We start from the raw sequence: 25031 nt of genomic DNA on the forward strand, positions 1-25031 counted from the left end.
GGCTTCCCCTCTGAGGGACGAAGAGGAGGAGGAGGAGGAGATGGTGGTGTCTGAGGAGGAAGAAGAGGAAGAAGAAGAGGGCGACGAAGAGGAGGAGGAGGAGGAGGTAGAGGCGGCCGACGAGGACGATGAAGAGGACGAGGTAGTCCTCGGGCGCGGACCGGACCACGACCGGGGCCGCGACCGCCACAATCCCCCCGGCTGCCACTTCTTCCCGCCGCCGCCGCTGCCCCCGCCACCGCCGCCCCCGCCGCCAGGTAAGCGGCCGCCGCGACAACCCCCCACCGGCCTCCGGAGGGAGCCGCGGGCACGCGAGGCCAAGCGAGGGCGAGACACCCACCGCGCGGCCAAGGTGAGGCGAATCCGGGGCGCGGGACGCCGTCTCGGGCCAGTCGCCCTGCGGCGCTCTGGGCAGCGTCGGGGCCAGGCCTCCACCCCTCCCCCGCCGCCGCCGCCGCCGCCCGGGCTGGAGAGCGCTGGGAGCGAGCTGCGCGCGCGGACCGGGCCACTTGGTCGCGGCTTTGGGGGAGGAGGAGGAGATTTTTATTTTTTTTTTTTATCCTCAGCGGGGAGGGGGCAGGCAGGAAACGGCCGCGGCGAAGCCAGGGCCCCCTCCCTGGCCGAGCGAGGGACCGAGGAGACCCCGGCGGCCGGCCGGCGGCGTGGGGGGAGGGGCGCGTGGGGGAGGGGCGGCCGCTCTGGCGCCCCTCGGGCTCCGGCCCTCATGGGGTTGCACTGAGGGAAACCCAGGGTTTCGCCAGCGGCGCACGCCGCGCTCTTGTGCTGCCTGCCTACCCAGAGGAGCGAGGAAGGAAGGGGGGTGTCGATGGCCAGCGGATCGCCCCCACCTGCAGGGACTTTAGTTCTCTCCAACTTAGCGACGTGCGGTGGCACGTGGGGAGGGGTCGCGTGTGTGTGTATTTGTGGTGGCTCATGACGAGGGGCAGGCGGTGGTTACACTCCGCGCTGTCCACTTCCTGAAATCAGACGTGAATTCCCCCCCCCACGCTTGCACTGGGGAGAGCGGCGTCACTTAAGACTGGGGAGCAGTAAGAGTGTCTAAAGAAGCCAAAATAGGCCCCCCCGCACTCACTGCCACTCCTGCCGCCTCATCTTTTGTGTCAAATGCGCCCCCCCTGACCCCGTCAGTCTGGGGTGGCCGAGCTGCCCAGCTGTGACTCTCACGTGGCTGCCATTCCCTGTCACTCACTCGTCCGCCGAAACCACCCGCACTGCGAGCACGTTGAGGGGCGTGCACTGCCCACTCAACGGTGGAGCGGCTTGACCACCGCTCAGAACCCCTCCCGCGGCTGGCCTCGCCGCGCGCCCACCGGGGCCTCACTTTCAGACCACCTTTCCTGCCGGATTCGGCTCGGAGACTTTTTGTGTTTGGTTTGTTTTTTTTTAGGCTCGATTAGCCTCACGGTGTTTACCTCCCCTGTTAAGGAAGTAAAAGGGGAACACCCACGCCTCAGACCTCTGGGCCCCGTGCCGCACAAATACTCCCAAACTTCGACACTTCTGGACTCTGGAAAACCGTCGAATTGATCTTTGTGGCGAATGTGGCTGAGTCCTGCCTCGCGGGGACAAGAGGCAGCCTTTGAGGGAGGCAGTGGGAGCTGGGGGTGGTGTGTGCTCGCGTCCAACAGAAACAGGATAAACTCTTCCCCCCCCCTTTTTTTTTGCCCAGGCTTGTCTGAAGAAGGGGGGGAAGTTATCCCCGAGGGCCTGCTGACGTTGTGTGAGAAGGGAATGAAGAATTCGGAGTTGTAGGGGCTACCTGGAAAACAACAAAAGGGGGGGGGGGAAGGATGTCATGTTTAGGGGGCTTGGAAGCTTCCAGCTGCTTCTATTTTGCATTTTGGGTTGTGGCATTTGGGGGTTTTTGAACCCGGAATTTAGGGATGTGATGGAGAGCAACATCAAAGAATCCGAAGGTTGAGATGGGTCTTTGTGTCAATATTCCCTCCCCTTTTCCTTCTTTGCGTTTTGAATAGCTGAGAAGAAACGTCAAATGCTGAAGTGTTGATCTGAAATGAAAACCCATTTCCCCCCCCTTCCTTGGGCAATTTGATCCCCCTTTCAGCCCTCCCAAGGCAAGTGAGTGACCCAGATACAACCCCTCAGATGACTTTCTGAGGTAAAACTTCGGGGAAATATTTTTAGTCTGCTAATTATTTCTAAGTGTGGGGAAAATAAACCTCTTCTCAGGAAATTTGTTCAAATTATTCCTCCCCTTTCTTTAGAATAGGCATTTTAGGTATTAGAGGCTTCTATTGTTTTTCATTCTGACTGCTTTAATTCTCACCATTTTGTTTTACATTCTTACCCAAGACCGATTTTATCCCTGCCCCCTCTTCTTCCAGTCTCCTTACATTGTTAAACGTTTAAAATAATAGCAGTCGTGTTGATGGGGGAAGGGAGCAGGAAGCTAAAAAACTCATTTCTTCTCCCTCCCCCTTCTGGCAAATCTAGAGAAATAATATAATATATAGATGTGATTCCTTGGGGGTGGGGGTGGGGAGTGATTGTGGGTGGTGCGGAAAATTCTGGTAGTTTCTTTTGGAAAAGGCCTGAAAAATACAAACCCACCCCCTGCATGCAATACGCATGTGCAACAGACCTATTATGGTGGCTCGGTGTGGGGGAGGGAGGGGAATTTGAGAAAAAATAAATATATGTGTGAGAGATTGATGGTGAGATTAGAAGAAGAAAGGGGCGGGCGGGAGGCGAGGCTTCTTCGGGGACCACGCCCCTTGCCCGACCCGGTCTGGTCACGCCCCCTCCTCCCGATCGGAGCCCGAGATGTGGGAGAGTCTGGGCGCCGGGCCAGCATTGAGTGGCTGGTAAGACCGAGGTTGGGAGTTAGATCTGCTTTATTTCCCTCTTTCCTTTCCGCGCCCTTCTGCTTTTGTGCCTTCCCACCACCGGCGTCTTCTGTTTCCCAAGTTAGGAGAGCCTCCTGGCAGCGCGGGAAGAGGAGTTAACACGCTATGAAACCCCAGGGCACGTGCCCCACCCACCCACCCCCAGCTGGTGATGACCGGGGCCACTTCCCTGATCCTTAGCCAGTTGGCCTGCCCAGGCCTCCTCGCTTCCATGTTCATATTAACTGAAGTCCCTGGGGTTAGGGAGAGCTAGCGTCTTCACTTCCTATTATAGTCCCCACTGTTTTAACAACTCGGGCTTTCTGCACCCCAACTCAACTCGGTTTTAGAGAGCTACCGTGCGCAAGCGGACTAGATGCTGGAGTTAAGAGCGTAGCACTGAAGGAAAGAAATGCTTGGATTCTGAAGCAATGTAAAGATCTCTGGTGTTAATTGTGGCTAATTTTTCTTTGGCTGTTAAGGGAGGAAGGATTATGTATCCTGGAGCAAGATTTGATCCATAGTCTCACCCCTCCCGCAGCTGCTTCTGCCTGAACAGGACAGGTCTGGCTGGTTGGTCTAGTGCTTGGTAGGAGAGGGAGGGGAACCAGGGCTCTTGAGTGTGTGTGGCATACCTGTGTTCTCCCATGAGGGGTTAGGACCCCTGAGACATACTGTCGTAGAGGATAGAGTGAGGGGACATCGGAGAAGAGCTCTACCCAGGCTCTGACAGGAACATCTGGGGAGAAAACGAGGGGCCTAGTCCTGGTGAAAGCATTACAGGCTGTCCTCTGAGTTTGTGTTTATGCCTGTGTGCATTTGAAAATACTGGGAGGAGGGTATAGGAGGGGCATATTTTCATTTGAGTTTCTCTTAATGCATTTGTGTGAATGGGTATACATTTCTTGGGCTAATTATGAAAATGAAGATTGAGATCAGAGAACAAAGATCAGAGTTCCTAAGCTGTCAAAGGGGAAAGGGAATAAGTTTGAAGATAAATTACAGGATACTTGGGAGAAGGAGGTGTATTAAGGTGATAGAGATAGACACTGTGGGCAAGATGTAAAAATGACCAGCTGAGGCTTTCCTTTCCTCTAAGGTGGTGTTGTGATGACAGGAGGTTTGGTGGAGGTTTGGTGATTATCTGAGGAAATATAAATAGAGGCTTCCCTGATCCCAAAAAGGCAGGGCCCCAGGGTGTTAGTGTGAGAACCCAGGTGTCCAGCCTTTGGCTCGCCCTTCTCAACATCTGGCTTAGGGAGCTGCCAGTTTGTGTCTCCCCACTCCAAGTTCTGGGGTCAGGCCAGGCCAGCAGCTGGGCATGGCTTCCCCAGTTCCTGGGCAGAATGCCAGCTGGCAAAGTGAGGGAGAAGGCAGGAGGCGCCCTGGCGGTGACTGAAAGGACCTGCCACAGTTAGAGCCCGTGGCCTAGAGCCTGGTCCCTTGTTAGTAGGAGGAGAGAAAAAGGAGTGGTTTGGCTGCTTTTCTTTTCTGACCCCTGACCTCTCATTCAGAAGCAGAGCATCCCAGAGTACTGGAAACACTTCATCCAGTGGAGGGAAGCAGGGTTTGGAGGAGTTAATGCCGAGTTCCTAGAGAGTGGGAACCAAGGAGGTGAGACAGAACTTCAGAGGCTTAGGAGTTTTCGTGCTCTTTGCTTCAAAGATAAGGATGACATTCGGCTGCTGCCTTCAGCATTGGGTGTGAAGAAGAGAAAAAGAGGACCCAAGAAACAGAAGGAGAACAAGCCAGGAAAACCCCGAAAACGCAAAAAGCTTGTGAGTATCCATTACTTCAGTCTCCAGCAAGGCTCAGGAGAACCATTCCCTGTTTTAACCTGGTTCCCTCTCTGGAGCTCTCTGAATGCCTTTGAGGGAAAAAGAAGTCTTAAATTCAGGAAGGCCCTGTCTCCTGCCTGCTGATTTGTGTCTCACCTCACAACAGCTAATTGTCAGATATGCCTTGTCTTCCCAGTAAATGGAAATGATTAGAAGGTCCTCAAGTAGGCTGGGATTTCAAGGTCTGGTTTCTCGGGCAGTTTCTTTAACTATATCTCAATTTCCTCATCTCTAAAAATTAGTATTTGTGTGCCAAAAAGAGTTCCTGATACATAATAAATGCCAAATACACGTTTTTCTTTCAATCGCTCAGGACAGTGAAGAAGAATTTGGCTCTGAACGAGATGAGTACCGGGAGAAGTCAGAGAGTGGGGGTAGTGAATATGGAACTGGGCCAGGTCGAAAACGGAGACGGAAGCACCGAGAAAAAAAGGAAAAAAAGACAAAGCGACGGAAAAAAGGAGAAGGTGATGGGGGACAAAAGGTAAGTAGACTTGGGGAGCAAGGGCAAGAAATTAATCTTAAAGGTAAGTATGAGAAGGATAGGAAAACCCCAAGTGAGTAGTGCTAAATGGAGATGCCATAGTTTGGGAGGGGAGGGGTATGTATGAAGCTTGATACAGAGAAACAAACCCAGGTAAGGAGGTGCAGGAACCCCAGGATAGGGCCTGGAGGACTTTCCATCTGTCTAAAGACAAGTCTCTTCCAGCAGGTAGAACAGAAATCATCAGCAACTCTGCTTCTGACCTGGGGCCTGGAGGACGTGGAACATGTCTTCTCTGAGGAGGATTACCACACGCTCACCAACTACAAAGCCTTTAGCCAATTCATGAGGTGGGGTTCACTGGGGATTCCCCTCAGACATGTACTCTTAATTTTGGGAAGGCTTTGGGCCTTTCTGGAATCTATAAGCTTCAAAGAAACTCACAGAACCTATATGTGAAATTCTGTATGTAATATCAGGTACTTCTTCAATTTATAAGAATCGCAGGACCCCAGTTTAGGACCTTTCATTGAGGGATTATAGTTCCAGTGCTGGGTTGGGAAACTCTTGTCACCGGAATATAGCCGGGACTGATGGATCTTCTCTTTTCTAACAGTTCCATTTTTTCCCAAATGACAACTCTAAATTGGAAATGAGAGACAGCATCATTGTTCCCAGATTTCTTTGTGTCAGGACGTAGGATTTGAGGATGAATTGCGGGCAGCAGGATCTGACTTTAGTGATTTTCAGAATAGAGTTAACAGCAGAGCTGTCTTTTGGGGAGGAAACACTTTAACATAATAGTTCAGGGCTCTGGAGGCAGCATGCTGATGTTTGGATCCTGTCTGTATCATTTGCTAGCTATGACATCTTAACTTCTTTGACCCTGTTTCCTCAACAGTATTTACCTCATAGGAGTCTTAGACTTAATAGGATAATGAATGGAAAGCACAGTACAGTTAGAGCCTGTCCCATAGGGAGTATTTGGTAACTTGTAGCTGACATTTTTAACATTAGTCTTGCCTGCCTCAAATCTGCACGTGAAATTCCATGCATAATTTCAGGCTTCAACTTCTAAACATCCAGGAAATCCAGTTGGATACCTTTCACTGATAGGGATATTATTCCATGCTAGGCTGGGAGACTCTTTACCAACAGAATATAGCCAGAACTGATGGTGTGCTTCCCTTTTCAAACAGTTCGTTTTTTGAAAGACAGCACTTCTCAGTAGAATTGAGAGTTGTAAACTGGGTCTTACACTTGTCTTCACAAGAACTTAGCATGTCAGCCTAGGGCAGAACCAATATGGTCAATCTTTTTCAGATTCCAGCTGATAGGACTTGTCTGCAGAGTCCATTGGACTTATTAGTAATACAGATTCTTCATAGTGATTCTTTGTAGTATTGTGAGGATGAAATAAAATAGTAAATGTGAAAATATTTTATGATAGCAATTTTAAAAGTACAGCATTTCTTTTCAGTACTATTTTTTGTTTTGTATTTTTTACTTTGCAGTATTTTTTCTCCTCTTTAACCTCTCTGGTGTTGGCAGTTTTTTCTCATTTCTATTTTGAAATTGATATTTTCAACATCAAAGAATTCTGGCTTACCACACACCTATTTGGTGAGGGGACGGGTAGTGTCCCATGGCCATCCATAGGGGTTTAAGGCTTCTCCTTCTCTGTTTACAGGCCCTTGATTGCTAAGAAGAATCCCAAGATCCCAATGTCTAAAATGATGACCATCCTTGGGGCCAAGTGGAGAGAGTTCAGCGCCAATAACCCTTTTAAGGGGTCAGCAGCTGCTGTAGCGGCAGCAGCAGCAGCAGCGGCCGCAGCTGTAGCTGAGCAGGTGTCAGCTGCTGTCTCATCAGCCACCCCCATAGCACCTTCCGGACCCTCCATCCTCCCACCAACCCCTATTGCTGACTTCCAGCCCCCACCCATCCGAAGAGCCAAAACCAAAGAGGGCAAAGGTGAGGAAGACTCCTAAGAATTGTCACTCCAGACTCCAACCCCTCAAAATTACAATCTAGAGTTTTGGTCTTCCCAACCTTGATAGCTGAAAGAGAAATATTTTCCAGGAAAAGGGTCTTCGGTGAAGAGTACACAGGTCCCTGTGACCTCTCCTATTCTAGTGTATGTCATGACCTCTGCCTTTTTTCTCCTCTTCCTTATTCCTCATCAGGTCCAGGCCATAAGAGGCGGAGTAAAAGCCCCCGAGTACCTGATGGACGTAAGAAGATCCGGGGAAAGAAGATGGCACCTCTCAAAATTAAACTAGGGCTGTTGGGTAGCAAGAGGAAGAAGGGAGGCTCGGTGAGCGGTCCTTCCCTATCAGCCAGACTCTTGGGGGATGTCAGGGGCTGGCGTCCAAACACATGGGAAACTAGAATGGACAGTCTGTTGCCTGGGGAGGGGAGCAGAATGATGTCAGAATCGCTGACAGCCATGGGGCTATGGGCAGTATGTTTTGCAGAGTGATGAGGGTCCAGAGCCAGAGGCTGAAGAGTCAGACCTAGACAGTGGCAGTGTCCACAGTGCCTCAGGCCGACCTGATGGGTCTATCCGCACCAAGAAATTGAAGAGAGGCAGGCCAGGAAGGAAGAAGAAGAAGGGTAAGGCATGTTGATGGTGTGTGATCATCCCCACCATCTTCTTATTTCTTTCATTGTCTGTCTTATTTTCAATTTTGACTTCTTTATTCAACCCTTCTCTCTCTCTCCCTCCCCTCTCTCCTTCTCTCTCCCTCTCTTTCTGTTCCCTTTTGCCACCACTGGGGTTATGTGACAGTCCTGGGCTGTCCTGCAGTGGCCGGGGAGGAGGAGGTTGATGGCTACGAGACGGATCACCAAGATTACTGTGAGGTGTGCCAGCAGGGTGGGGAAATTATTTTGTGCGACACCTGCCCCCGTGCCTACCACCTCGTCTGCCTTGATCCTGAACTTGACCGGGCTCCTGAGGGCAAATGGAGCTGCCCTCACTGTGTGAGTACCTAGCATCTTATAGTTCTCACAGACCCACCCATCTCTTTCTTCCTGGGTTGTAGTTGTCTTCTTATCTACAGATGCCTAGTCTTCTCAGTAACAAATATTCAAATTTCTAGCATCTTAGTTTGCTTCTTTCTCTCATCTCTTTGCTCCCAGAAACAGAGGTGTCCTTAGCTGTTCCTTAACTCCCACTAGTTTTCTCTGCACTTCTAGGAGTTAGGTGTCCTGCTTATGCGTCTCTTCTCTCACTTCTTATCTCTTTTCTTCTGTCTTTCTATCTGTCCCCGGCCTCCCAGGAGAAGGAGGGGGTTCAGTGGGAGGCCAAGGAAGAGGAAGAGGAATATGAAGAGGAGGGAGAGGAAGAAGGGGAGAAGGAGGAGGAAGACGATCACATGGAGTACTGCCGTGTGTGCAAGGATGGTGGGGAACTGCTCTGCTGTGACGCTTGTATCTCCTCCTACCACATTCATTGTCTAAACCCTCCCCTGCCTGACATCCCCAATGGGGAGTGGCTGTGTCCCCGGTGCACAGTGAGTATGACCACTTTCTGTCATCAATCATTGTCAGTTTCCTACCTTCTTTAACCTTAGAGCCCAGATGTCCAGCCCTACTTTTTACACCCTCTTCCTTACTTAGGCATTGATTCCCTGTGTTACCCCAATGCTCTTGCCCTATTGATGGTCTCTTTCTGCCTCTTACTTTCCTCCTTGTGTGTACATTCTGAAGTGCCCTGTGCTGAAGGGCCGAGTGCAGAAGATCCTTCATTGGCGGTGGGGAGAGCCACCTGTGACGGTCCTAGCTTCCCAGCAGGCAGATGGGAATCCAGATGCTCCAACCCCTCGCCCTCTTCAAGGCAGATCAGAGCGGGAATTCTTTGTCAAGTGGGTAGGCCTGTCCTACTGGCATTGCTCCTGGGCCAAGGAGCTTCAGGTACAAATACTCTTCTATCCCTATCTGATGACCCCACTCATTACATTCTCATTGTTCCTTACTGCATTATCCTCTAGTCTTCCACACTTCTGGGTTTCCCTCATTTTATGCCTCTGACTCTCATACTCTACTCACTTTTCTAGTTCCATATGTGTCCCTCTTGGCGTCCAGTCGTCTTTCTCTTGGCATTTCGTTTTCCTCCTTTAGATTTAACTTAGCCATCTTTGTCCTTATCTATCTTTTCCTTTATTTTTAACCAATACTCTGTAATCCTGTTTCCTGTCTCCTTTTGTTTATTACACCCTAGCGCCCAAGCCCATCTTTTGACTATTAAGTCTTTCATTTTGCATCTTCTCTTTCCTTTGACTTTTACTCACTATATCTTTCATTCAAACTGTTTTCTTTTTTTATTATTTTAGTATTGTATTCTTTTCATTTAGCCTCTTTAATACCTCCCTTTCTCCTTCCATTCCCCTGGCCTCTTCCCTTCTCTTTTTTATCTTCCTTGGATATTGAGACTACTTCTTTCTCTGTGCCTCATCAGCTGGAAATCTTCCACCTAGTAATGTATCGAAACTATCAGCGGAAGAATGACATGGATGAGCCCCCACCCCTGGATTATGGTTCCGGGGAGGATGATGGGAAGAGTGACAAGCGCAAGGTGAAAGACCCGCACTATGCCGAGATGGAGGAGAAGTACTATCGCTTTGGTATAAAGCCAGAATGGATGACTGTTCACCGCATCATCAACCACAGGTGATCTGTGGCCTATGGGAAGGCCTGCATGTGATATGAGACACTCTTTGCTTCACTTATTTGTTGATTGGCAGAATTATCTACTTGATACAACCTTGATAACTCCTCTTACAGCCCCAGCCCCAAGGCCTGGTTTTCTTTTGGGGATGAGAGAAGTTGAGTGGAAAGGCCAACCCACTACAGCCTCTTCTGTTTTGCTCCTTCTACTCTGATGACATGAGAGTTCGATGTATGAGTCAGGAGTGGGGGCATCAAAGCAAAACATGAGAAGCATAATTCATTCAGATCAATGTTTCTAGCATTTCTTTGTTCATGGTGTTTATTACTGCTTAACATTATGCCAGGGGAGCTCTGGTGGCCTAGTGGTAAGGAGCTGCAACTACAATCCCAGAGGCCCACGGTTCGAATCCACCAGATGCTCTGCCGGGGAAGGAGGGACAATCTCCTCCTGTACCAGTCAGATCTGATTTGACAGTACACTCACACAAAAATAATAAAATAAAAATTTAAAAAACAAAACAAAACATTATGCCATTCATTTCTCTTTCATTTCATTGCCACTTTCCCAAGTAGAATGTGAATTTCATGAGAATAGAATTAGTCTTGTTTACTGCTGAATCTCTAGTGCCTGGAAGAGTGCCCAGCACATAGTCAATGCTTAATAAATACTTACTGAATAGGCAAAGCCAAGCATTAGATTCTCATAGCTGAATTTCAGGATATTGACCTGAAAAAAAGAAGGACAGTATGTTAGCCATCCTACATTATACACAACAACAACATTCTTTCTAGTAGCCAGCTGCTGGGAATTAGTTGACATATTCTGTGTGCTCACTGCTCATTCTGTTAATTGGAAAAGACTTACTTTGGTTTGTGACCCATATTCTTTTTATCTTCTTCTTGACCCTTACAGTATGGATAAAAAGGGGAATTACCACTATTTAGTAAAATGGAGGGATTTGCCATATGACCAATCCACATGGGAGGAAGATGAAATGAATATCCCCGAATATGAAGACCATAAGCAAAGCTACTGGAGACATAGGTGAGAGAGCCAGAGCATGGCTTAGAGGGAGACTAGGGATTGAGGCACCAGAGCAAAATTTCTATCACCAGAGAAGACGCAGCCAGGATATCTGCTCTTGAATTCCAAGTAATAGGAGCCTAGGTCAGCATGTTTGTGGTGGATCTGGTAAAGGGGAAGTGTGAAGACCAGAGTTCAGATCTGGCCTCAGTGATGCGAAAAGAGAAATCTCAGGACTACGGAGGGTGGGCGCCAAAGGTGAAATCTGGAAGATTAAAGTTGTAAACTAGTATTTAAAAAAGTCAACTTGGGGAGGGGGAAAGGAGGGAGAGGGGTAAAATGTACAACAATGAATGAATGAAAATCTAACTGTCCTGTAAATTTTTGTCAAAAAAGATTTATCTTTTTTAAAAAAAAGGTTAAAGCAAAGGAAAGGAACCTGGGAGAAGTTTAGGTTGTGGAAAGTAGAAGGTGGGTCTAGAACGAACTCAGAGGGAAAGGAACTTCCTAAACACCAGGCCTCACTCAGACCTACTCTTCTCACAGGGAACTAATTATGGGGGAGGATCCTGCCCAGCCCCGAAAGTATAAGAAGAAGAAGAAGGAGCTTCAGACTGATGGTCCTCCTAGTTCTCCTACTAATGATGTAAGTCCTTTCATTTGGACTTTATCCTGTTTCTGGAGCCATGGTGATGGAAGGTTCCCCTGGGTCTACTGTCAGAATGTACTGGGTTTTCAAAAACTTCTCTCTGAGTAGCAACAGGTCCTTTAGTATTCAGCTCTGTCCCAAGAATTGCTAGGAAATTTGGCATGGAAGTCAGGGAGCCAGTAGAGGAGGTATTACATGCGAAGCTTTTCTATTAGCCAACCCATTCCCGTGTTAGATGTTATTTTAAGGAATGGGGTTGGGGCACTGAAAACCTGAGCTTTTGTAAGTTCAGACCTTTAATAGAAGATATTATAATCTATCCTGGATACAGTGCCAGAGAGGAGGAAACCAAGACCTGAGGAGCTACTGACAGATCCCTTAAACTTTCTGACCTCTTGACTCTACAGCCTACAGTGAAATATGACACTCAGCCACGGTTTATCACAGCGACTGGTGGCACTCTGCATATGTATCAGCTGGAAGGGCTGAACTGGCTACGCTTCTCATGGGCCCAGGGCACTGACACCATTCTGGCTGATGAAATGGGGCTGGGCAAGACCATACAAACCATCGTCTTCCTCTACTCGCTGTACAAGGAGGTGCTGGCTTCTAAGGGGCCTAAGTGGGAGAGCTGGGTGGAAGCCTGGCCTGGGGAAGGCGAGGGAGGAAAAGGAAGGTAGTAGATATAGGAGATTGGTTGGCAGAGGATTGGTAACAGGAACTATAAAGCCCCAACTAATGGTTCTACTCTCCTTTTGTCATCTCTCAGGGCCACACAAAAGGCCCCTTCCTGGTGAGTGCACCACTCTCTACCATCATTAACTGGGAACGTGAGTTCCAAATGTGGGCTCCCAAGTTCTATGTGGTGACGTACACGGGTGACAAGGACAGCCGGGCCATCATTCGTGAGAATGAGTTCTCTTTTGAGGACAACGCCATCAAGGGTGGCAAGAAAGCTTTCAAGATGAAGGTAATCCCCTTTACCTCGTGTCCTTAAAAAGAGTCATTTCCATGCTCAGACAAGTATTTCAATGCCTTTAGTCCCTACTGGGCTCTCTGCCTCCTTCCCTCTTCTGCATACCTGCCACCCTCTAGTTCTAGAGATGGAGGGGCATCAAAGGGGCTCTGGTGGCATCCTGTGTAACCCATTGGACTGCTCACCACAATGTCAGCAGTTAGCACCCACCAGCTCAGCTGCCCCTTGGGAGAAGGATGGGCAGTCTCCTGTAAAGAGTCTCTGGAAACCGATGGAGGGTCACTGACAGTTGGAATCAGCTCACTGGCAGTGGATTGCTGGGGGCCTTCTGTTGTTCGTTTTCCTGCTTAGGATACATACACAGATCTGTGTGTCTCAGTTTTTGGGCAGTGCTGGACATGTTGGGGAAGTTGGAGAGTAAGTTCAGTAATCCTTGTGTAAAACCAAAGTTGAGGTACAAAATAGTTGGTTCCCAGTCAGGGCAAGATGTGTGAATACAGAACAAGGGCTGGATGTTGGGACACGGGAGTTTAGGGTGGCAACCAAATGGACAATGGTTGTATTGGCAGAGGGAGGCGCAGGTGAAGTTCCATGTTCTCCTGACTTCATATGAGCTGATCACCATTGATCAGGCAGCACTGGGCTCCATTCGCTGGGCCTGCCTCGTGGTGGATGAGGCCCATCGGCTCAAGAACAACCAGTCTAAGGTGAGCAAGAGTCCCAATCCCCAAGATTATGAGACTTGACAACTCCCACTTGCCTTGATCCTGATAAAATAACTTCCATGGATTTCCTGAAGTTTAGAAGGGAAGATGACAGAGAATCTGCGGGAAGAGCACAGTTTGAAAGAGGAAGATTAGGAATTAGAGTGTCCGATTTGGAGTTGATATAGGAGTTGGGGTTAGGAAAGGTTGATTTCATTGACGAATTACTTGCCACTCACTAACAGGCTCTTTGTCCTCCCTCTCCTTTCGCCTTCTTTTAGTTTTTCAGGGTCCTCAATGGCTATAAAATAGATCATAAATTACTGCTGACAGGGACCCCATTGCAGAATAATCTGGAGGAGCTCTTCCATTTGCTGAATTTCCTCACCCCCGAGAGGTTTAAGTAAGTAGCTGTACAGTCATTTAGACTGTAGAGAGGTGGAATGACTGCCAAGATGAGGTAGTGGAGACATAGAATAATGCGCAGGATTCGGGGCAAACAGCCCAACAGCCTGTCGTTTCCTGTCTTCTGACTACTAGCAATCTGGAGGGCTTCTTGGAGGAATTTGCTGACATATCCAAAGAGGATCAGATCAAGAAGCTTCATGATTTATTGGGTCCACACATGCTGCGGAGGCTCAAGGCAGATGTCTTTAAGAACATGCCAGCCAAGACAGAGCTCATTGTTCGAGTGGAGTTGAGCCCTATGCAGAAGTAAGATGCAGGGTAAACTACTTGGACTCAGCGCTGGCGATTTGGTGATATTTTTCCAAGAGTTGGTGACTAAGTTTCTCATCATCACCATTGTTTCCTGTATCCTGTCTCTTCTGTATCCCTGGCCTATAGGAAATACTACAAGTACATCCTAACACGAAATTTTGAGGCTTTGAATTCCCGAGGTGGCGGGAACCAAGTGTCGCTGCTTAACATCATGATGGATCTTAAGAAGTGCTGCAACCATCCATACCTCTTTCCTGTGGCTGCTATGGTAGGTACCAACATTGGGAGCTGATTAAATGCCTGGTTCTGTGAAAACTAGTCAACTGAGCATGGGAGTGGAGCAGGCCGATAAGCTAGTGACTGGATTCCTGAAAAGAGTAGGAATTTCAAAGATGTGGAGACTGGATTTGGGCTTCCAGGTTCCTGGGCATAGTAATAATGGAGTTCACTGTATGATTCTCTATGCCTTTCTCTGGGGGCCTAGTGGTAAGAAGTTGTGCTGCAGTTCTAGAGGCACACAGTTTGAATCCACCAGCTGTTCCATGGGAAAAGGATGAGCAGTCTCCTCCTGTGCAATTTACTGCCCCTGAAAACTTGATGGAGGGTCAGGAAAACCTGATGGAATTGGTTCTGACTCCACTGCACACAACAACGTCTTTCTTTCCAGGAGTCCCCAAAACTCCCCAGTGGGGCTTATGAGGGTGGGGCACTTATTAAGGCATCTGGGAAGCTTATGCTTCTACAGAAGATGTTACGGAAACTAAAGGAACAAGGACACAGAGTGCTCATCTTCTCACAGGTAACCCTTTGCCTCAGCTCCTTATTACCTTAGACTTCTATTACCTTGCCTCATCATCCAGTCTTTAATTCTCAGGCACTGAGTAATTAGGATATTAGGCTTTTAAAAGTTTCTGTTGTAGGTGGTTCATTCTTGGCTTCAGATGCATGTTCTTAAAGCTGTGGGAGGTGGAAGTTGAATTTTAAGCAGAATGGGAGATGGCGAGATATCTGCCTCCCCCAGGAGCTCTCTGGGACTGGCACTGTTTGCTAACTTTTTTGAGGTGCAGAGATGCACAAACCCTTTTGAAAGTATCTACTTTCAAAGAACCTCCTGCATATATGATTTTGTATAGCTTTTCAGGGTGTTCGTAGAGTCCCCTGAAACTTTTCACATGGGTATCAGAGAAAAATCTCTGCCTTAAGATAGCTGAGTGTATGACAGAAGTGTGCAGTAGTGAGGAGCTGGGGAAGGGCAGAGCTTGGACTAGGGTAGCTTAAGATATAGTGGGGGCACACGTGTAAAAATTGGGAGGGAGTTAAAATAAGGATAGTTAACAGTGGTAGGGTTTGCGCCCCCCCCCCCCCCAATTATTCTAGATAACTTCCTTTTCTCTTACTCTAGATGACGAAAATGTTAGATTTGCTAGAGGACTTCTTAGACTATGAAGGTTACAAGTATGAGCGCATCGACGGTGGCATCACTGGTGCACTGAGGCAGGAGGCCATTGATCGGTTCAATGGTGAGAGGGAGATGCCTCAGTCCCTGATCAGTGTGGGAGGCCAAGAAGCTTGTGTTCTGGGACAAGAATGGGTGGCACTGGCGTGGAGGCTATTAAACATCAAGGCTTTTGAGTTGGCAACATGGTGGTTTGTAGTCAGGGCACCTTTAGGAGTAAGATAGGAGTATTTGGTATAGAAAAGCCTGATTCCTGAATTCTCACTTTCTAGCTCCTGGGGCTCAACAGTTCTGCTTCCTTCTGTCCACCCGAGCTGGGGGCCTGGGCATCAATCTGGCCACTGCTGACACTGTCATTATCTTTGATTCTGACTGGAACCCCCATAATGACATCCAGGTGGGAATTCACATCCAGAGACCCCCAGATAATCTGGCAGGGAGGCACGCGTTCATAGAAGATACCATACTCTAGAGTCAGAAATAAACCTCTTTCGTGATTTCTTTAGGAATGTGAGACACTTCCTCACCTTACTGACTAACTGACTGACTGACTGACTGACTGACTGACTCTTTCCCTGCAGGCCTTCAGCCGAGCTCATCGAATCGGCCAGGCCAACAAAGTAATGATTTACCGGTTTGTAACCCGTGCGTCAGTGGAAGAGCGAATCACACAAGTGGCCAAGAGAAAGATGATGCTGACACACTTGGTAGTGCGGCCTGGTCTTGGCTCCAAGGCAGGCTCCATGTCCAAGCAGGAGCTGGATGACATCCTCAAATTCGGTACTGAAGAGCTGTTCAAAGATGAAAATGAAGGTGAGAAGAACTTCTGCAGCTCCTTATTGTGCACTTGTGTTCTGAAACCTCCCTGCAGAAAAACTCTTCCACAGCTTTTATAAGAAGAAGAACCTGTTTTTTAGGGGTGCTTAGAGAAGGGCTGGCCTCTTTCCTTGCCTGGAGAGTTAAAACAAAAACCGAAGAAACATCTCAAGGAAACAGCCAGAGCTGTCATGAAAAAGGACTAAAGTAGATGACTTTCTTCTGTCTAACATTCCACCCAAACTTCTGGTTGGAATCCTGTTCCCTGTTTTTACCAGGCGAGAACAAAGAGGAGGACAGCAGTGTGATCCACTATGACAACGAGGCCATCGCTCGACTCTTGGACCGGAACCAGGATGCAACTGAGGACACTGATGTTCAGAACATGAATGAGTATCTCAGCTCCTTCAAGGTGGCACAGTATGTTGTGCGGGAAGAAGACAAGGTGAGAAGTTTGGGGGCCAGACACTGGTCTTTCAGAGGTAATTTCTGAAGGGCATTATCTTTATTGGGCCTTCGAATTAGAAGAATTCTCTCTGTTCTTTATTTTTCATTTCATCTCTAATGCTGTACCCAACAGAGAATAACAACTTCCTGGTCTAATGAGTGAACTTTGGAGAGAGACTTAGGGACATAAAGTACAGCTAAGCATAGAATAGTATCTTCTGAATTCAGTGCAGGAAGAATCAGAGGGAACTGGAGATCAGGTTTAAGAGAAAGAGAACAAGAGAGAAAATTTCAGGCAAGAAATAGGAAAGGTGCACCATGTCCAGAAAATGTGTGTAGAGTCGAGAGAGAGTTGTAGGGATAATGAGACTGGATGTAACTTGAGACTAAAGTTGTTGTGCAATAGAAAAATTGAAAAAAGAGAGTAAAGAAAGAAAAGAGTAAAGAGAAACCTCGCCATGTTCTTTGGCTTCAGATTGAGGAAATTGAGCGGGAGATCATTAAACAAGAGGAGAATGTGGATCCTGACTACTGGGAGAAGCTACTAAGGCATCACTATGAGCAGCAACAGGAGGACCTGGCCAGGAATCTTGGCAAGGGCAAGCGTGTTCGGAAGCAAGTTAACTACAATGATGCTGCTCAGGAGGACCAAGGTGAGGGCTGCCCCCGCTGCAGAAAGGAAGGAGGGAAGACATGATGATAAGTAGGCGCTTGTAAGGCATCAGGACAGCCAAGGCCTAAGGGCAGGTACATGAGTTTTGGTGGAGAGGGCATCAGCATAGTGACCCAAGGAGTCACCACTGACCTCTGATGTCCACAGATAACCAGTCAGAATACTCAGTAGGATCAGAGGAGGAGGATGAAGACTTTGATGAACGTCCTGAAGGTGGGATCTGTTTCCCTGTCTATCTGAACTCTTTTTCTTTTACTTCTTCATTTCTTTTAAACCCACTAGTTTTACACAAACATATTTTCTTTTTTTTTACAAACATATTTTCTTATAAGAGAATTACAGATAGCCAGCAAGCACAGGAGAACAAATAAAACTATAGAGGCTTATGTGCCCAAATCAAAGCTTAAAGATGTTTATATTGGTTCCCATTCCCACCACAAATATTAACTATATCAAATATTTTCAGTTAGTCAGATTTTTCAGTGTGATTTGGAAATTTTAGACCCACTGAGTTGATAGTTCTAAAAGTATTTAGAAGGTAAGAAGTGCCTAAGGCATGCCACAGACTTTTCCTTTTTTTTTTTTTATTTGTGGAAAGAAGTCTGGGGATGATCAAGGGATAAAGGAGGGTGGATTTACTGAATGTCTTGCTCTCCTACCTTCACCACCTCAGGGCGTCGTCAGTCAAAGAGGCAGCTTCGGAATGAAAAGGATAAGCCACTTCCTCCACTGCTCGCTCGAGTTGGGGGTAACATTGAGGTAAGAGCTAGGCTCCGGCCCCAGTGAGTGCTCTAAAAAGAAAATGATGAGACCTGAACCACTGAGAGTCAAACTCTGTAATAGCCATCCAGTCAGAACTGACTCACAGCTGACCCTCCATTGGACTTTCAGAGATTGTAAATCACACAGGAGGATATTGCCCATATTCCTCCCAAGGAGCAGCTATTGGATTCAAACCACCTGCCTCTGGGCTGGCAGCACAATTCCTCACCTGTTAGAACTCTCCCAAGGGTCAAAAGCACTGAGCAGTGAGATCACAGGACACTCACCCACTGCTCCCTCCTTGTCTCCATCATCAGGTGTTAGGGTTCAATACCCGCCAGAGGAAGGCTTTCCTGAATGCTGTCATGCGCTGGGGGATGCCGCCTCAGGATGCCTTCACCACTCAGTGGCTGGTGCGGGACCTGAGGGGCAAGACTGAAAAAGAGTTCAAGTGAGTATGGGGGACATGGGGCTGACTAGTACAGGGTGAACACTTGAGAGGCTGAGAAGGTACTTCCTCTCTATGGCCACCACGTGATGTGATCTTACTCAACTGATCACCATCCCTGACAGTATTTACTGGCTTGATTTCCTGGGTGGTGGGCTCAGTCTCCTCCACCTCCCCTCACATGAGCCTAGAGTAGTAAGGCCAGGCTTCCTCCTCATGGGAGAGCTTTCAGGAAAGAAGCCTTGCCCAGGCTGTCCCAGCCTTACATTTACTTGGCCACAATAACTTATCAGGGAAAACTGGTGAACAAGATGAAGAACTGACTGATGGGGCCGAGGAACAAAGTACCAAGGACAGGGAGACAGTGGGAATCTCGGCAGAGGAAAATGAGGAGCTTGGATTTAGCAGGTTGAGAATGCTGAGATTGAAAAGCCCAGGGAAGGACTCTTGAGGGCACTTGGGGCTCAGAGGTTCCATAACTTCTATGTCTCCCTTACCATCCTATGCCCTTTCTCCTCAGAAAGGCTCCCCTAATCCTCTCCCCACCCCATGCTCCTTAGGGCCTATGTGTCTTTGTTCATGCGCCATCTCTGTGAGCCTGGGGCAGATGGCTCTGAAACTTTTGCTGACGGGGTCCCTCGGGAAGGTCTGAGTCGCCAACAAGTGTTGACCCGTATTGGAGTCATGTCTCTGGTCAAGAAGAAGGTAATCGATTTCCCCCACATCCCAGCACATCAGCTTGGCCACTCAGCCATCCTTCCACTTCCATCCTCAGTTTTGGACTCAGGTTAATGTGAGATTGAGGGAGTGGAGCTTTCTGGGTCTAAAGCCCAGAGTTGATTCTGTCCCTACAACCCATTACTCTCAGGTACAGGAGTTTGAGCACATCAATGGGCGCTGGTCAATGCCTGAGCTGATGCCTGACCCCAGTGCTGACTCGAAGCGCTCATCTAGAGCCTCCTCTCCTACCAAAACATCTCCCACCACGCCTGAGGCTTCCACTACAAACAGTCCTTGCACATCTAAACCTGGTAATGAGAAGTCAGGAAGCTGCAGGCGAAACAGCCATGGGGCCAAAGTGTATGTTAAGCAAGAAGGGGTTGAAGTTGAGGTACCTTCCTTCGTTCTGCTTTCCTCATGCAGCTACACCAGCTCCAAGTGAAAAAGGAGATGGAGTCAGGACACCTCTTGAGAAGGATGAAGCTGAAACCCAGGAAGAAAAGCCAGAGAAAGATAGTAAAACTGGGGAGAAGATGGAGACAGAGGTGTGTAGATATCTGGCTGCCCATGAAGAGGGGTGAGTGCCAAAGTCTTGGAGGCCCATATTTGAGAGCCCAGTAGTTAATTTTGGCTCCATTGTTGTCTTTCAGCCTGAGGCCCCTAGTCCAGTCCCTTCACTTGGGGACCAGCTGGAGCCAAGGAAGATTCCTGTAGAAAATGAAGTGCCAGCGGTACCTGTAGAAATGGAGATGGAACCTGGGTACCGGGGGGACAGAGAAAAGTCAGGTGAGTGCATGACCCTAGAAGTGGTGGGAGAGGATTAGTATTTGAACATTCCCACTCCTAGGGCCAGGGGATGAGGGTGATATCCTCCCTTCCTATCCCCTACCGCCTCCCACAGCCACAGAGCCGACGCCAGGAGAGAGGGGGGAGGAGAAGCCGTTGGATGGACAGGAGCACAGGGAGAGGCCGGAGGGGGAAACGGGGGATTTGGGCAAGAGAGGTAATGGGTGGGAGGACTTGACACCTGGGTCCGGAGGGAATTGGGAGGTGGAATCTGGGGACCAAATGCCTGGGTCCTGGGTGGGTAGCTATTGAGAGACCCACTGCAGTACAGGTAGCTTGCAGACCTGAGAAAAAACTCCTGTGGTATGAGCCATGCCCTTTGTCCCATATTCCCTAGCAGAAGATGTAAAAGGGGACCAGGAGCTTCGACCAGGACCACCACGAGATGAGCCACGACCCAATGGGCGACGTGAGGAAAAGGCGGAGAAGCCTCGGTTCATGTTTAATATTGCCGATGGTGGTTTCACAGGTATAGGAACATCTTACAGCTGCCTGTTCCCATTGCGATTTGCTCATCTTCATGGACTTTCTCATTTTAGCTGAGGTGTGATAAGCCTCCGACCAGCCCCTCCATGCTGTTGACCTACTGATCGTTCCAAGAATCCTCCAATTATATGTGCATGTTGACAGAATCTTTGCCCTAAATCTTCCTAAATAGATCATCTAGCTCCAAAGTTTTCTTCAGTTTTACCTTTGTTTTGTTTTTCCTAAAGTCTATTTTCTAAATTATTACCAAGAATATACAAAGCAAACGTAAATTAATAAAGCAGTTTCTTTAGGTACCATTTAGTGATACTATAACAGACTTGGAGTTGTGCACCTTTCTTTTCTGAGGTTTCCTTCATCATAAACATAAATTCACTGTTCCCTAAGATTCTGTTGGATCTTTTCAGTTGCTGTTGTCAGTTTGATCTCTTGTAGATAGCTCTTAAATGCATATAATGCTCAGGGCTGATTTTGGCATTATTTTTTCCAGAAAGTCAAGACCAAAAGAATGTTAACTTCTTTTTGTCATTTTCCCCCTTTTGATAAGCAGTCTTCTGTAAAATCTTGAATCAGGATGCTCAGAAATGGTCACTGGTTTCGTTCTGGTGGTCTCTTGGCAAAGGAAGCAGTTGTACATGGAAGCAGTTATCTTCCACTCTTGACTCTCCTTCATCTGTTGCTTCAGGTGAAAAGACACTCATTGTTTTGCCTTGGATGGCCATTTGTGAGCTTTTGAGACCTGAGATCCCAGACAGTGAACTAGTAGGTAGAACAGCATCACTGAACATGTTATCAGTCATGTTAGGTATAGTAGAGTTGGAACCAACTCATAATTTACTGTCCATCAGGCTTTCAGAGGCAGTTAATAATAAAGGAGGAAATCACCAGCGACACTTAATGTATTATTAGGTCTCTTAATTGGGATGCCCCATGAAACTATAACCTTAAATCTCCAAGGAATGCATTCATTCCTAAGTATTTGATTATATCATTATACCTATGCAGCCTCAGCAGGTGGGTGTTTGTTTTTTTTTTCTTTCTCATCATTGTAAATCTAACACATAAATTTTTTTGGCAGTTCAACTTTGTACAAATCATGGATAAGTTACAAAAATTAGCTGTGTAGTCCTACTCCTAATCAAGGCAATTTTCCCATCACCATGAACCCTCATTTTCCATCCTTTCCTATTGCTTGTTATTATAATAAACTTTGGTCTCTGTGCCTGGGATTTTGCTCCTCCTTTTATGTAAAGGAGGTTATATAATATTTATCCTTTGTGTTTGGTTTATTTTCCTCTACATAATGTCTTCAAGTTTCCTCCATATTGAGTTTGAATCAAGATACTAGATTGGCACAAGATAGAGCAGGTCTATTGTACATAGGGTTATTATGAGTCCCAAGTGACTCGATGGCACACAACAACTATTGTATATCTCCACATTTTGTTTATCAGTTCATCTATTGATCAGCACTTAGGTTGTTCCTGTTTGACTATTGTACATCAGTGAACACTGATACATAAGTCTTGTTTTGAATTTCTACCTTTTTTTAAAATACTGGTTTACTTAAAGAGTTCGTATACATTGTCTTTCACACCCAATCTTTCCCATTTTCTTAAGAGTTTCTACTTTTAAGTCTTTGAGATCTATACCTAGGAATGAAATTGCTAGGTCAAAAGATAGTTTTGCTTTTAGTTTTTCCCACAACAGCTATACTATTTCGCACAGTTCAAATCTACCAGCTGTTCTGAGGGAAGAAAATGGGCAGTCTCCTCCTGTGTAGTTTATTGCTTCTGAAAACCCTCTGGAAGCCCAGCTATGGGTCAGTTGTGACTCGATGGTAAACAACAACAACCAGTAATAGGGATCTTTGGTGGCTTACTGGTAAGGTTGTACTGCCAACCCATAGGTACACAGTTTGAATCCATCACCTGCTCCACAGGAAAAAGATGGGCAGTCTTCTCCCATGCAATTTACTGCCTCTAAAAAAACCCCCACTGGATAGCCAGCTAAGAGTTGGTTCTGACTTGATAGTACCTAATGACAACCAGTAATGGATAAATTTCACCACAACCTCACCAACATTTATTATTTTCTAACTTGAGTTTTATTAGGTTTTTAAATCTTAGCTATCCTAGGGGAGTGTAGTGGTATTATTGTGGTTTGATTTGCATCTATCTGGTTGGAATCTCCTCAAAGCAGTGAATGTGAACTTGACGGCTAACAATACTAAGCTCTTTTCATGTGTTTAGTAATTGCTTGAGTGTCCTCTTTGGTGATTTGTTTATTCAAGTCCTTTGCTTATTTTATGATTGATTTTTTTTTTAAATTTTATTATTTTTGTGTGAGTGTACCGTCAAATCAGATCTGACTGGTACAGGAAGAGATTGTCCCTCCTTCCCCGGCAGAGCATCTGGTGAATTCGAACCGTGCGCCTCTGGGATTGTAGTTGCAGCTCCTTGCCACTAGGCCACCAGAGCTCCCCTTGTTTTTTGTTGTTAAATTACACAATTTTTAAAAAATATATTTTGGTTATTAGATTCTTATTAGATATGTGGTTTCTGAAGATATTCTCCTAGTCAATAGTTTGTCTTTTCACTTTCTTGGATAAAAAAGCCTTTTGATCCATCAGAGTTTTTAATTTTTCTAATTCAGTGTTCATTATCTCACCACTCTTTTCTTCTCACCCTCCCAAACTTCCGTGTGTGCCCTATTTTATAACAGCAGTGTTGTGTAGTAATTGTCCTTTTGTGACTGAGACATTTCACTCAACATAATGTCTTCCAGGTTCCCGTGTTATATAATTATATTTGAGTTCATTATATGGAACCTGTCTGAAAGGAACATATGATTAGGCATTATTTATATTATTAAAATCTGGAATAAGAGACCCATTGAAAAGAGGACTGAGAGGGGGAGGGAGGAAAATGTGCAATAATGAATAAATTTCTTAAAAACATTTTTCATTTTTATGAAGTCCCATATATTTGTTTTTTTATGTTTGTGCTTTATTATTAATTGATAATCCATTGTTGAAAGCCAGGCCTATTAGTTTTGTCCCTGTCTGTTCTTCTAAGACTTACATGGTTTTAGTTTGTACATTTAGGCTGTTTGTTAATTCGTTGCCATGTTGTTTTTGTGCATGATGTAAGGAATGGATCCTATTTGATTTTTCTGTGTGTGGAAATACAATTTTCCCAGCATCATTTATTGAAGAGATTTCTTTCCCCTATTGAGTAGAATTGATAGATACCCTTGTAAAAAATCAATTGGCCATAGATGTGTGGTTTCATTTTTACACTCTCAGTTCTATTCCATTGACGTCTGCCTTGTTATATTCCAGTATGACGAGACTATTTTGATTACTGTGCCTGTGTATAGTATGTTTTAAAATCCTGAAATGTGAATCTTCGTATCTTTTTAGAACCTCTTGTCTTTTCATGAAGACTGGTTTTTCTGTTTCTGTAAAGAAGGCTGTTAAGATTTTGATCAGGATTTTGATGAATCTGTAGATTGCTTTAGGTCAGTGGTGACATTTTCTTAAATAGTATTAACATTTTAATGATCTTTAATCTTCAGTCCATGAACATGGAACATCTTTCCAATTATTTCATTTTTTCTCTCTCTTTTCTTTTTGTATTTTTTTTCTTGTTGTGTACCATAGAATTGGATCCAACTGGCACAGGAAAGGATTTAAATCTTATGTAAGATCTTTCAGCAGTGTTTTATAGTTCTCATTGTATAAGTCCTTCACATCTGTAAAAAGAGAAAGGGCCATGTGAGGACGGCTTTGTCTGACCCTTATCAACTTCATAAAGGGAAACTGCCCCCATTAACAGTATCAGTAACAAAAACAATTCCCATGAAGTCAGACATGTCCTCCCTCTTTCTACGCATCTCAGTACCAATCTTAACTGCTTTTCTCAGCCAAAATCTGATGCAATAGCTCACAGACCACACAGATTCATATTGGAGAAGTCAAGAAGTTATAGCCAGATTAATAGCAGAATACAGCCAAGACAGCTCCCAAAATGTGCACACAGGCACCTCAGCCTCAAGCCTTGTGACAATGTTCCCAGGTTCTCAGTCCCACCAATATTGTCTTCCCATTCCTAGTTGTCAAGGAGAGTTCCAAGTCCTACCAATATTGGATTCCTGCCTCCTGACCCCCAAGGTCCCACATTTCATGTCAGGTCTCCAATTCAGCCATAGACGTAGCTGGAGTAAGAAGGGCATCTTACATTTTCTTTTTTTTTTCCCTTCAGTGGCACCAGAAGATCTGTCTGCAGCTAAAGATGTTCAATTTATTGGCAAGACTAGCTAATCCCCATGTAGATTGTTAAAACTGTCCAATCCTCTTATGGAATGGTAGATAGCCAGTCCTCTTGTGGATAGGCTGACATAATCGATTTGGATATTCCTCCCTATCTACATAGCGAAG

The 25031-nt window shown here is 46.4% G+C and overlaps 1 protein-coding gene across 1 annotated transcript in view; it reads left to right on the forward strand.

The window, feature by feature from the left end:
- Positions 1 to 7: 7 nt before the first annotated feature.
- CHD3 (chromodomain helicase DNA binding protein 3) overlaps positions 8 to 25031 on the forward strand; it is a gene marked incomplete at its 5' end in the record, with an annotated part of 32472 nt that continues 7448 nt past the window's right edge. Inside the window, 34 exons of the mRNA XM_006899142.1 lie at positions 8 to 257; positions 4533 to 4645; positions 5019 to 5189; positions 5415 to 5539; positions 6880 to 7163; positions 7376 to 7506; positions 7655 to 7805; positions 7981 to 8174; positions 8474 to 8707; positions 8904 to 9107; positions 9652 to 9863; positions 10777 to 10908; positions 11434 to 11533; positions 11944 to 12135; positions 12306 to 12506; positions 13082 to 13219; positions 13498 to 13619; positions 13757 to 13930; positions 14063 to 14204; positions 14604 to 14735; positions 15339 to 15456; positions 15665 to 15789; positions 15974 to 16205; positions 16487 to 16653; positions 17131 to 17308; positions 17476 to 17541; positions 18002 to 18087; positions 18408 to 18541; positions 19099 to 19243; positions 19407 to 19569; positions 19682 to 19803; positions 19909 to 20044; positions 20160 to 20261; positions 20445 to 20573. Coding sequence (XP_006899204.1) covers positions 8 to 257; positions 4533 to 4645; positions 5019 to 5189; positions 5415 to 5539; positions 6880 to 7163; positions 7376 to 7506; positions 7655 to 7805; positions 7981 to 8174; positions 8474 to 8707; positions 8904 to 9107; positions 9652 to 9863; positions 10777 to 10908; positions 11434 to 11533; positions 11944 to 12135; positions 12306 to 12506; positions 13082 to 13219; positions 13498 to 13619; positions 13757 to 13930; positions 14063 to 14204; positions 14604 to 14735; positions 15339 to 15456; positions 15665 to 15789; positions 15974 to 16205; positions 16487 to 16653; positions 17131 to 17308; positions 17476 to 17541; positions 18002 to 18087; positions 18408 to 18541; positions 19099 to 19243; positions 19407 to 19569; positions 19682 to 19803; positions 19909 to 20044; positions 20160 to 20261; positions 20445 to 20573 — 5305 coding nt within the window. The remainder of the gene's footprint in view (positions 258 to 4532; positions 4646 to 5018; positions 5190 to 5414; positions 5540 to 6879; positions 7164 to 7375; positions 7507 to 7654; positions 7806 to 7980; positions 8175 to 8473; positions 8708 to 8903; positions 9108 to 9651; positions 9864 to 10776; positions 10909 to 11433; positions 11534 to 11943; positions 12136 to 12305; positions 12507 to 13081; positions 13220 to 13497; positions 13620 to 13756; positions 13931 to 14062; positions 14205 to 14603; positions 14736 to 15338; positions 15457 to 15664; positions 15790 to 15973; positions 16206 to 16486; positions 16654 to 17130; positions 17309 to 17475; positions 17542 to 18001; positions 18088 to 18407; positions 18542 to 19098; positions 19244 to 19406; positions 19570 to 19681; positions 19804 to 19908; positions 20045 to 20159; positions 20262 to 20444; positions 20574 to 25031) is intronic.

This window comes from Elephantulus edwardii, unplaced genomic scaffold (genome assembly GCF_000299155.1).
Source record: "Elephantulus edwardii isolate Elephantulus edwardi_28Jun2011 unplaced genomic scaffold, EleEdw1.0 scaffold00246, whole genome shotgun sequence".
Lineage (NCBI taxonomy): Eukaryota > Metazoa > Chordata > Mammalia > Macroscelidea > Macroscelididae > Elephantulus > Elephantulus edwardii.